The sequence below is a fragment of the Trichogramma pretiosum genome, unplaced genomic scaffold (assembly GCF_000599845.2).
Source record: "Trichogramma pretiosum strain Unisexual culture from Peru unplaced genomic scaffold, Tpre_2.0 scaffold8, whole genome shotgun sequence".
Lineage (NCBI taxonomy): Eukaryota > Metazoa > Arthropoda > Insecta > Hymenoptera > Trichogrammatidae > Trichogramma > Trichogramma pretiosum.
In genome coordinates this window covers 575204-588605 of record NW_019641699.1, presented here as the reverse complement: position 1 = coordinate 588605, position 13402 = coordinate 575204, and the positions used below count along the sequence as shown (strand labels likewise).

Sequence of the window (13402 nt, the reverse complement as noted above, 5' to 3'; positions counted from 1 at the left end):
GATTATGTTGCTTACTTACGTCATTTTTTAGATATCTTCATATCTAAACTTTTTCGTAAAAGGGCCCATGTTCAATTACTTCATTGTATCTTTCGAAATAACTTATTAATCGTCATGAAAATTTAACTGGGTGCTATTTTTGTAATTTTCATGTCATTCTGTAAGTTTCACTAAAATCTGTTCAGGAAAAGTAGGACACGGGTGCCGCCTTAAAAAATTTCCTAATGAAGTGGCTTTTTCTGAATCTAATCAGTGCTACTTGGCGCAGTACGCTTGTTTTTTAATTCAGTGCCACCTAACCTGTTGAAAGCAGCCATATGCATTGCAAATTATTATATCATCATAGCCAACTATAATTTTATTATATAATTTTTGAAATGGTCGTTTAAAGTATCATTTGAAAGTTCTTGAATTATTCATTCAGATTATATCAATTTCATATGAATGTCTTATTTTTAATGAACCCAAAATACTAAAAACTATAAAACCGCATAAGATGAGCAAATAATTTTTATGATGGCAAACTATCATTTCCCAGTGTTTGAAGTCAATTTATCAATTGTTTGGTTCACTCCGCGTCCCACGAACTCCTTCCCAGCTTGACGATAACTATTCATTTATTCAATAATTCATAACTTTTACTTTTTTTCTGTTTTAGGTAAGTTTATGTGCCTGATTGACTCGTACATTGCATGTTTATTTGTGTAAGTACTCATATCGTTTTTCTGATAGGATTATTTTTCTTAACCCATTAACTCGCAAAAGTGCAGTTTTGTGCATGAATTTTCCATTGTAAAAAAATTATAGATTAAGTTGAAATATTTTCTTGAAAATCCATACCCAGGGGGTTTTTGGGTATGCTCTTTCAGAATCCGTTGTTATTTTTGCGATGAATAAAAATTATCATCGTTTATTTTGCAATTAAAAATAAAAAACGTGATTTTTTTACTTAAAATTTTTTTTCAAAATCGATCTTCTACCTTGTCCTGCTTTCGGAGGATTCCCATATAACAAGCAATCGTGCACTTTTTCTCTGAACCTTCAAAAAACGCGCTGGCGCAATTTCTATCTAGCTCCTATATTTCTAAAATGGCAAATTTGTACCGAGTGGCGATATAAAAATTCCCTCATTTTTTACTCGGAAACTATTTCACATGCGCTAAATATCAACTCAAAAGTACGATTTGAAGTGTAAAAATTTATTTGAAATCGTTTAGAGAATATGAGTGAACTTTTTCAGAATTTTTCAGACCACTTTGAATATTTTGCAAAATATGACCATTTCCCGGCCTGTCGAAAAAATCTAAAATGTTCCAAAAAAATTCTGAAAAAATTCACATGTATTCTTTGAACAAATTTGAACCCTTTTCATTGTATGACTTTTTTTTATAAAGTCAATCATTCCCGAATAAAAAATGAGGGAATTTTTATATCGCTGCTCGGTATAAATTCGCCATTTTAGAAACATAGGGGTTAGATAAAAATCGCAGCATCGCGTTATTTGAATGTTCAGAGTTCAGTTATTTTACTTCGAGGTGGACGTCATTGTTCTAGCCAAAAACTCAGCTATCTTAAAATTCGAGCCAAGAAAATTTGCCACTCCGTCGCTCATACAAAAATATTTACAAAGACGACATTAATTTAAATCTATTTTTAGCACTAAAAATTTCTAGCACATTTCAAGAGCTAAAATAAAATCGATCTTATAAAAATATTGAATATCCATAGAAATGCTTCAGTTTCATTTCATTTTTTAAAGGCACTGATAACTCAACTTAGTTGGCTGTTATTTAAACTCAAATAAATTTTTACCGAAACATTTTAATGTACGCAATATATATCCGTGAACTGCACATACATCAGTTCTCGCTCGCGTGTGCACAAATATGCATAATAGATTGATGCGTGTGGTGCATTTCAAGCAGTGGACTTTTACTTGCAATTTACATTGCAGCCAAGTTTCAACAATTCACCTTACGTCCAAGCTTGTAAGGGGAATCTCGCACGCGCCTTCTTCGCTCCTCCGACTCATAATTATGATGTTACGATGAAAAGCTTTCGACACGTCTTTTGCGCGGGCCTTTATTGCATTATGTCGTATCGCCTCTTCGTAACGAAATGAAAGTTTCTTTCTCGTACGACTAAGTTAACTTCCTCGACAAATTAACTATTGTATGGAGTTCGTTAAACGTATGTAACTATTGCAAGATCGCTTTAGCATATTTTGCAGTAGGAGAAGACAACGATGCTCGTTTAATTTTTTTTTCATTTGTCTAAGCGTAGGACGCAGTGGGACTCTTTTGTTGACTGTGTTAAAAATCAGAACTGCCAACTCCGAAATATTACAGGGTTATTTTCACTCCTTCAAGCAAAAAATAACTCATATTCATATAAAACATAAGCCATTTTTTACTCGAAAACTATTGACTTCAGAGAAAAAGTGCACAAAACAAAAATTTGAAAATTCAATAGTCGTGATTACCTCTGATCATGTTTATATCATGATTCCTTAGCGGTAATATGGCTATAAAAAATCGAGAAATTGATGTTTGGCTCCAATTTTTACATTTTTTGCCTAAATAGCTATAAATTTTTTACTATCCAAAAAATCAAAATTCTGAGCTTAGTTTCTTATTAAATTTTGCAATGAAATGGGTGCGTGCGAAATGTTTTTAAGGCCTAAAACTACAGAAAAAATCGCTTCGAAAGCAAACAAAAAATCAAGCCTTTTCGTCGTTAATGCTGCTAATGAGTTAAGACGCTCGAACGTTACTATGATCTTTTTTCATTCTAATACCTGAGAGATAGAGATCGTTGATGCTAGCTTTACTACATGCAGCATTATTACAAGGCATCATTTGACAAGCTCTAAAGGGTAGGAGTCACTGAGACGCAAGAGTAGCGATCGATACGGCTTTCAGGTGCGCCGCACCAACACGTCGCCATTAGACCACGCAACCTGCAAACTGTGTACTAATTCGTAATGAACGTAAGTACTGCATCGGGCAAGTAGCATTGGTCGTTGCGTTAATTGTCTGTATTGGCGAAGTATGAGTGCGTGTATGCGTGCGTGTACGATGGCGCATCCTGTCGGAAACGGATGTTCTCAACTCTATATACGCGATGCTTCGCTAGACTTACCTTTGCTGCGCGCGCTACTATTACCGAGAATTGTGTAATTACATCAGCACTAGCTCTGTACTCGAATAATTTATATTGTACCTGCTTTTTTCATTTGACGATCAAACTTTCGAGATGAACAAGTTTAAAAATGGCGATTTTAACACGGGCTCTTATGGGACGCGGTCTTTTATTGTTTATAACTTATTTAAAAGATCAACCATCTTAATAAAATATATATTTTCTGAAAGAGAAAGTGCCAAGCTTTCGATTGGTATGTTAAAAATTATCCCTTAGCGAACTAACTAATGAGTAATTAAACAAAATCATTGATTTCGAATAGTGCGAGCGGCTGTCTGCCTAATGCGAGAAAGAGACAGTCAGATGCCTCGCTGTGCTATTGTTATGATTGGTGTAGAGCCTCCTTAAGGCTATATAACTTTGTACACGGTTTATTACTTTTTTACTCAAGCAACAACATAAAACGTGCAAGCTATTGAGTCGCGTATAAAACTAAATTTTTTTGTTTTTCAGTTTCCTGCATTTTACACATGCTAGACAAAGGTAGGCCGAAAAAGTAAGTACATCAACTTAAAGAGCACAAAATTACCTTTAATTTGGTGTATGTAAAAAGTCTCTCAGTCCTCTAGAACCGAAGATACAGCTATTTGAAGTTTTACTGAACATTCAAGTATCATGTCAACTGGTGTATGAAAATGACAGATTTTATGCTTTAATTCTCAGTAAAACTTCAAACAGCTGTATCTTCGTTTCTAGAGGACTCAGAGACTTGTTACATATCCCAAATTAAAGGTAATTTTGTGCTCTTTAAGTTTATGAACTTATGTTTGAGGTTTGAGTTTGCCTAGCATGGGTAACATGTAAAAATCTAAGGCTATACTCTGCTTTAGGGGCCTTTTTTGCACGTTTTTCGACACATATTAGCGTCTCCAGGGCAAACCAAGGCTGAAACCATCATAAAAACTTACAAGGGTGTAGTTGACATGTTGAGGAAGCTTCTTAAATAGTTGTAGAAAGGAAAGTCCGGATCATACTTGATTAGATTTTGTGTTTTTTGTTTTTTCTTGGTTATTTCTATTGTAGAAGCCTCCAGAGTGCTCAGATCGCTTCGGGACCTATTTTTTCTGAAAATTTGGACAATTTCTAACAAAAAAGCTCCTGGGCCCTTTTACTTTTGAGTCATTTTACACTGAGCTACAGCTTAATGAAATATTTGCGATCTTTGATAAATTACGGAACAATGCGAAAAAGGCCAACTTTGGAATTGACTGAACTGACATCCTAAACAATGTTTTCATCCTATTAAATATAGAAAAAAATTTTGACCGGTTGAGTTGACAGAGAATCGGCCATATGTATGCATTTATAGTGAATAGACGCCGATGTATTATTTTGTACGCATACAGGAAAATGTTATTGTTTATAGTTTATATTATTTGTAACCTATGATAAGAATAATTCAAAATATACATTCTATGGCAAAAAGGCTTTGGAAATCACATAGTATGTGCAGAATACAGTGTGGCACACGCACCAGTGTACAAACCCTATGGTGGGTGTGATACGTGAAATATTGATCCATAGAATTAAAGTTGGGATCCCTCTTCCTTTAAAAAAATTTCTTAATACTCCGTCCGTCCAATATGGTTTTTCTAACCTTTTAGCATCACAAAATCACGTTTTATGCACCAAATGTTGAAAAATACTGTATGCAACTTGTGCATGATAAGGATGACTCATCCAAGAGTCATCTTCTTCACTTGTTTCATAATATACTATAAAAGTGTTTTGAATAGGTGTCATCACTTATCAGATTTTGAAGTTTCTAATGATAATTTATAAAATGAATATGAAAAAATTTTGATAGTTTTATTAAAGGATAGTTTGGATTGCCAAAATTAAATTTTTTTTGCATTTTTCATAGAATCAAGTATTATTTTAGTTACAGTTTAGAGAATTATTAACTTTGTACAGGTTCACTTAGACATAGCTAGCAGTCTATAATTGTCTTATAGTTGTCATAAATCAATAGTGGCTACGATACGATAAAAGTATACGGTTTAAAAATGTTGGTAAAAAATATCATCTACGAAGTGTCCCGAATCAACTTCTGATAAACTCGTTGAAAAATGATCGAACGACTCTATTTTTATAATTGATAGAGGGGTTTTTCATGGCACATTAAGCAGTTGATACATTTTTGTAGCTTATCGAAATGAGCTTACAAGGAGAGCTTTTCAGGTCCGGGTCATGGATTTGCTCCAAAATTTTTTTGCGGTCTCCTGGTACCTAATACTGAAGCTCCCTGTGCTTAATTTGATCTCATGGGCCTTAGGGCTTATTTTTTAAAGGATTTTCCACATTATAAAAAAATCTTTGTTATTTTCTATATCGATATAGAAGTACTTAAACGAAAAAATGCAACGATCGAAAGTTTTAAAATTTTTCAAAGAATCTGCTTGAATTTTTTCAGAATTTTCGGGACCATCTATCACTCTCTTTAAGAAGTTCTAAAATCTGTTAAAAAGCGTCAAATTTGGGCCTCTTGAATTAAGTGATAGATGGTCCCAAAAATTCTGAAAAAATTCAAGCAGATTCTCTGAAAAATTTTAAAACTTTTGATCGTTGCATTTTTTCGTTTAAGTACTTCTATATTGATATAAAAAATAACAACATTTTTTTTATAATGTGGAAAATGCTCTAAAAAATGGGCCCTAAGGGCCATGAGATCAAACTAAGCACAGTGAGCTTCAGTATTGAGTACCAAAAGACCCCCAAAAAGTTTGGTAAAGAACTGTGACCCGGACCTGAAGAGCTCTCGTTGTAAGTTATTTCTGAATTACTTAATGTACGTCAATAGACGAACGCGTAACGCACTGAAACAGTACGCAACATATGCCGATCGGTATAAATTGCATACTTATTTTAACTTACACTTGCAGCGTACCAGTTAGAGTGGAACTTTCTTAATAAATGATTTTTGAGTTTCGCTTACTTGCTTTTTATCGAAGTTTAAATGAGAAACTATAAGCGAACAAACTTTAAAAAAAGATTTAGATGGTGACTTGGTCGAAATTTTGTACTCATTTGTTCAAGGTAGTTCGATGATTACATTGAATCAATGAGAAATCGAAAAAAAACTTCATATTATTGTTCTTAAGTACGATGGGGAACTCTATGATTTTTTTCATGCTATTTTTTAAGAAAATCGATCTCAAAAATTGGAAAATTTAGACAAAAATAGTGAAGAAATCATTAAATAATATTTTGTATGGTTTCTATTTCACGTAAATATGCTTAAAATTCGTTTTTCATCAAAAACACTTCGTAAATTTATTGTTAATCAATTAATAAGCGTTCATAGAGTTATGTTATTTAAGGTTGGCAGCTCTAAAATTTTCCTATACTTTAGCATAGGCCTTCCCTTGCTCCGCCGTTTCCCTCGCTGTGATCATCGAACTACTTTAAAAAAGAACTCGAAAAATTCTGAAAAAATTCTTTTACTGCTTTGAAGACTCCTTGTTCCTTTGTATTTTTCCAGTACAACCGTTTCTTTTCGAAATGAAAAATACTTCTGAAATTCTGTGGTTAAGCCTATGCCTTTTAAGATTCGTTTAATGCAGTAATGCGATTATTGTAAATTCAATCATAATGAGTGCTTGTGCGTGCGTGTTTGAACAATGTTCACTGTTAGGAAGATACGAATAGTGTAGCTTTGTATATTAAGGATTCAATTAAAACTGTAGATTATATTTATATTAAGTTCGCTAATTGCATTAGAAACGAGGCTGCAGCTACTCACTTTCCACTTTGATGCATAAGTAGGTGTGCTGCTATCGTTGTAACCACTGGGCATGTTTACCTGTCGATTAAGTGTGCGTGCGTGAGTTTCACGCACGTACGTCTGATGTATAAACAGTGTCAAAGAGACAGATCCGTTACAATGAACGACTTGCGATTATTAAGCCATGGTGATATCAAAGTTGATTTGGCGTAAAACATATTAAGTATAAATATACTAATTTCGCTGCTATTTCATGCGAGCAATAGTATGAATTATTTATCAATGACTTGTAAGTATTTTTTAGAAATAGTACTGCTCTCTTCAATTGGAGCAAATAAAGATAATTGATTTGAGCAGTTGCAGCTACGAATCTTAATGTGTAATATCTTTTCTGAGGATCTAAGGATTTCTTTGATGATGACATCTGATATCCTATGATATCAGTCTCCTCACCGCATTAACCTAAATTATACGTTGCATACGTTGTACGTTGCATAATCTGAAATAGTTTACAGTTAGTCAGATAAAATAAAATATATGTTATCGTCTAAAATCTAAAACAGCTTAGTTTTAAGAAATTTAGAAATTATAGCATTTTTAAATTCTGCATTATAAAGTGTATAGAAACTTGCTACTCTTCGTTAACACGGTCGATTTAATAAGCTGATTTGTTCATAAGGAATACAATACATGTTTTAAACATTAATGGACTCAACATGATGAAAATATAATAATGCCTCCCAATTTTATCAAATAAATAGAACAAGAAGCGTGTGATAATTTTAAACGATGTCACGATAAAAAAAAACAAAAAGTAGCTCAAATTAACGCGATGGTCTCTTTTTCTTAATATAAAAAACGTCTATGGGCTTCGTGTTATATTTTGTTTCTGGTCATAGCGTAAGAGTATCACACAATCCTTTGACTCGTACTGAAAATTGATTTGTTTATTTCATGAATACAACGATGAAACTTGATAAGCCTTGATAAGATTTATATCGGTCGCAATTTGTTTAATTTATCGACAATTGAGTTAATTGAAAATAAATAAATTTGACATTAAGTGAGTTTATAATTTAGGAAACACGTTAAATTTTCTAAATTTCTTGGTGCGAACTATACTTGAAATCAATTTGATCATATTTGAAAAAAAATTCGATCTGTTTTTTTCTAATTTCATGAATTTTTCTTGTATTTTGAACCTTCGAAAGGTGTCAAATTGTGTCGATGGGTTTCATTATTATGCCTCTTGGAACAACTTCATTTTGGACTTTCATACTTTTTTTTAAGGGGTTCTGAATTTATAAATATAATTTTGGCTTATAAATTTGAATTCCTCATCAAATTTTACACTCAAAACCATAATTCAACAATTTTTTCATTTTCAACCCAGAAAAGCAAAATGATAATCAGAAAATGAAAACTCAACTTTGAGCCCATTTAGATTCATGAGAGGTGGAGATCTAGGGCTGAAAATTTTAGTATTTTCATTTTTTAATGAACTCTTTAAAAGTACATACTTAATTTAAATGCCATTTTTTGGTATATCACGCTAGACGTAGAATAGCTCATTCATGCATGCGGCTCGTACCAAGATAATGTGTCTTTATGTTTGACTTGTTTATGCAAAAACATTCAATGGTCATTTCCGGATCGATTTCTATGAGTCACATAGCGACTATTCAAGCGCAGTTTATTTCATCACAACTAGTTTGCTTTAACTCTTTGTACTTTGGCATTCGTCTTACAATGAGTATGTATACATAATGTATTTTTATAGCACTGCGTGGCATAAGTTTACATTTATGGCACGCTTTTCGGTGGCATAAGTCGCACATTCTGGCACCGCTGCGTTCGCATCACACTCGCGTACGCTGGTACGATAACCTCACTTCGCGTTACCAGAAAGTGCGACTTATGCATCGGAAAAGGGGGCATAAATGTGAACTTAGCACAGTGCTATAAAATGTTGTACGATACTCGTGTCATAGGGGACACTTTTCGGCCCAGCTATTAGGACCCTCGCTGCGCTCGAGCCCTAAACTACGCCGTGCCATAAAGTGTTACTTATGCCACTAGTATCGTAAAGTACTATTAAGACTGCATCCTTTGAAGTGTTCACTAGAGGATTTGTGTCAAGTGCTAGAATAAATTAACTGCTAGTAGGCTATTTATTTATTTTCTTTGATTGAAAATTACCAATAAATGAATAAATAAATAAAATAAAATACACTCGGCAACAAAATTATCGCAACACGAAATTCATCGAAATTTTGTCGATTTTCAAATGCTTCTATCTTGGGCTAGATTTATCGTATCGACACGCTTTTTTTTTTAATTTCTTGGAAATTTTGTCCTCTTTAAATCCATATAAATTAAGATAAGATTTGAGTTAATGTTGAGTTACCAGTAGTATTTGAGCGTGACCCTAAAAATTACTGAAAAAAAATGACTGTTTGAACGTGTACCAGTACCACAGTGATTTTTTTATCGAAATCTAACATACACCATCGCAAAGTGCTCTTTTTAACGAGTAATTTAAAAAAAAAAAAGACCTCTCTACGATTTTTTTAACGCCCTGTAGGTCGATTTGAAGGTACGGTTTATGTACGCAAAATGCCCAGAAAATCGTCTTGATTTCAGCTAAACGGGGGATTTTACGTACTTTAAATGGTATCTTCAAAACGACCTAAAGGGCGTTAAAAAAATCGTAGAGAGATCTTTTTTTTTTTAAATTACTCGTTAAAAAGAGCACTTTGCGATGATGTATGTTAGATTTCGATAAAAAAATCACTGCGGTACTGGTAAACGTTCAAACAGTCATTTTTTTTCAGTAATTTTTAGGGTCACGCTCAAATACTACTGGTAACTCAACATTAACTCAAATCTTATCTTAATTTATATGGATTTAAAGAGGACAAAATTTCCAAGAAATTAAAAAAAAAAGCGTGTCGATACGATAAATCTAGCCCAAGATAGAAGCATTTGAAAATCGACAAAATTTCGATGAATTTTTTTGTTGCGATAATTTTGTTGCCGAGTGTAGAAACCATCTATACAAAATGGTTAAAATAAGCACTTCATTATTTGTTTTGCGTACAAAATTATAAACCAAATGATCTGCAAGTGATTTATTTGATAGAAGTAAATAATTTTTCGCGTCGATGCAAGCAATGATCATCAATCGGACAATAAAAATTCAAAACAGCTTATCTTTGTAGACTTGAGACTAAATTTGACTTCTATAATTGCTAAGTACGCATTGTGCACAATATTAATTGAAAATACAAATATATATCCAAACAAAATAGTCTTAAGGGATTTTAACCACCTGCAAGGTTCTCGAAGGGACGTGATTCCAGAACAAGCTGGATATGTACCAGTAGGCTTCTTGTACTAGAGTTAGCCACAAAGTCTATTTTACAAAATACTATTGCCTGGGACTTTTGACTCATGGAACTTGACTAATTGCTTAAAGCATGCCATTTTTTATGAACGTCTTTGTCAGAACCGTGTATCGTCGTATCTGCTCAGTGCTCATAGAGAATCTGCAATGGACTTATAGTATGGAATTTTTTCATGTTCTTCATGAATTGCATTATTATTTATTGCGCTGTGATGAGGTGCATTGCTCCGTCATGAAACGACATCAACTTATGCAGAGCGAAGGTGATAATTTCTTTGTGTATCAAAAATACCTGCTAACCTGTATTAGAATATTTTATACTTGAATTGTGAGGAACTTCATTCATACATCAGCTGTTGGCCTTGATTTTATAGATTTCGAACATATATGTAGGTACTTATACATTATGTATGTACCTTTATAATACGCGTATTTTAAAAACTTGTGCGTAAACTAATCTTGTTACTTTTATTCGAATGATGCCAAACCGTATGGAATTATTCCATTGAAATAAATGAAAATTCCATCAGTTCTTAAAACATCTTGATCGAATCGACTAATATGAGTAACCATGACGCAATCTTCGATATCGAATCTTTGATAAATTTTTGCAATAAGTGACTTTAGTTTGAGTAGTCCACAATGCGTAAATTTTAATATTCTACGCTTTTTTTCTTAAAAATAGTTCCTGTCTGAAGAAAGTACCTGCGGGTTAATGGATAACAAAAGAACGCCCTTGTAACCTTGATATGCATTAATGCGCTCATTCTGTACGTATTATATATAAAGTAGGAAGATTGTGTTTGATCAATATAAACTTTTCTCTCCGTGTTTGCGTGCTTTATATGATGGCTTGTTCGTGTTTTATTAGTTTTAGATGTAGGTTCGTGCATCACGAAATCCAGAGCTGAAGATCATCAGCCAGTGACCCAGTAAAAGTACTGCACTTTAATATGCACAAAATTGCATCAGTCGCATCAAGAAAACTGCGTTTTCTATATCATGAACGCTAAAAGTCCAAATAAAACAAATTAATTCTGAATACTCTGGTGGTAGTTTTTGATGACAAAGTAGCAGTTGAAGCAAAAATTGTATATTTAACCATTTTTGTGACTTTCGTTATTGCTCTCGGCTTTCACCTTACAAATTGCTTGCTATGCAACTGCAGTAAATCTCGTACAGATTGTATGTCGATCCGTCTTACTGCTCAGAAAATTGAAGATTCTTTGGTCTACACATACAATTTACAACCTCGAAATCAAGAAAAATATCAACATGATCAAAACACTTCAAAATTTGAATATCGTTTTTAATGTAACTACGGATAAATGAGATCAAAGCCGCGGATAATGAATTGCGTTCTCATCACACTCGCATACGCTCGTGCGCTAACCTCACTTCGCGCTACCATAAAATGCGACTCATGACTCGAAAAAGGGGGCATAAATGTGAACTTATCAGTTTTTTTTTTATAAAATCAAGTTTAACTTTCAACCTGATCATATTTTCGAAAATCTGAGATCAGATTCTGAAAGGGCATTAAATTTTACATGAGAGTTAGTTATTCGCATATTTTTTTGACCCCGTTTTTACCAAAACTACAGTGGCCGAATAAAGTATTGAAAAAACGTTCTCTTCGTACTTAATGGGTTAATATTCAATCCTTTCCGCAATACAATAGCGTACTAAATGTGTGCATTTGTCTCTTTAGTTGCAATATATTAGCAATATGTTGAATTTATTAATTTCTAATAAATTGCATTAATTATAACGTGCCTATTTTCATTGTATTTAGATTTAAAGAATATATTAACTTTTTTGGAGTATTTTGCTACGCTCACTGTAAAACTACAATTTTTATTGTTTTTATTGTATATTTTATTCAATGTTCCTGTTCATTTAAGCATTTCCAACTGGTGAATAATAATTTGGAACAAAGACTCTAGCAACACAGTCGAGTTATAAAGTCAGTTAATATTCTGATTTTTGTTTGTAAAATAAAGTTGTATTGTAATGATTCATGCATAGTTCAATCATTTTCTAAATTTATGAGTTAAAAATTTTATAACCCTTACCGTAAAAGGTGGTTAAGGAGGGGGTGGGTCTGTTCGATGGTTTTCGATCATCATTTCAATAAATTTTTTTTGGGTACATAGTAAAATGTATTTATCTATTTATGAATAAATATTTGAATTAAATTTAGCCAGTTAAATTATATGAAATTACATTAAATTAATTTAATATAAGTCAGTTAAATTTTAAGTTCAAAATAACGAAAAATAAGCTACAGCAAATTTTCTCACACAACTGAAAAAAGATCAATTGCGGTCGACACTGTAGCATAAAATCTACTCGACCGATTTTTTTCCGAATTTTTCCTTTTATTTAAGTACATAAAATATGCGATAATGTCGTCGAAATATTTTGTCAAAAATAATTTTTGAGCTTTTAACATCATTTTGAAGTAAAAAATGACTTTTTTGAAAAAATTAAGGTAAAAAATCATCTTATACGTTGTATCAAATGTGAACATTTTCTGTAGCTAGCTTTTGTTTCGTTATTTTGAATTGAAAATGAAACTGAATAATCTTCAAATAATTATTAATTATGTGTATGATTTATAGATCAATTCGGTGTACTATATGTTACAGAAAATGAAAAAAATGTTTTTTCAAATTTACTCAAGACCTCTCCCCCTAAGAATTGTATTTAGATGGCTGATCTACTTTTCCAATATCTACACGCATATGTAAAAATGCTTACAACGCTTGTATTGAGATTTTTTTCTTCTATATATATGTTTGATATCTTCCGGAAAAACATAATTGCAGAGTAAATTTATTCATGTGTCTCTTTTGTTAGCCAATTATTAGCAGTGCTTTCTCGCATACACTAAGCGTAGATGTATTTTGTCTACTGGAACACTGAACGGAATGGTTTACTCGCATGCAAAGGCATTGCGGTTACTTTATTGCAGATAGACGTTTTGTTCCGCATTCCAATGAATAAAATATGTCCACGTATAATGTGCGTAATAACAACGCAAGGGAAAGGAGCCTCTCTCCATATTA

General features: G+C 32.8%; 1 protein-coding gene across 6 annotated transcripts in view; it reads left to right on the top strand.

The window, feature by feature from the left end:
- LOC106651214 overlaps nt 1-13402 on the top strand; it is a 53184-nt gene that overhangs the window by 26635 nt on the left and 13147 nt on the right. The window contains exon 1 of one of the 6 annotated variants that reach the window (XM_023462490.1): nt 658-704. The exons of the other annotated variants lie outside the window; for them this stretch is intronic. Coding sequence (XP_023318258.1) covers nt 693-704 — 12 coding nt within the window. The 5' untranslated portion in view covers nt 658-692. Of the gene's footprint in view, nt 1-657; nt 705-13402 lie in introns of those variants that run through there. 6 annotated transcript variants of the gene reach the window in all.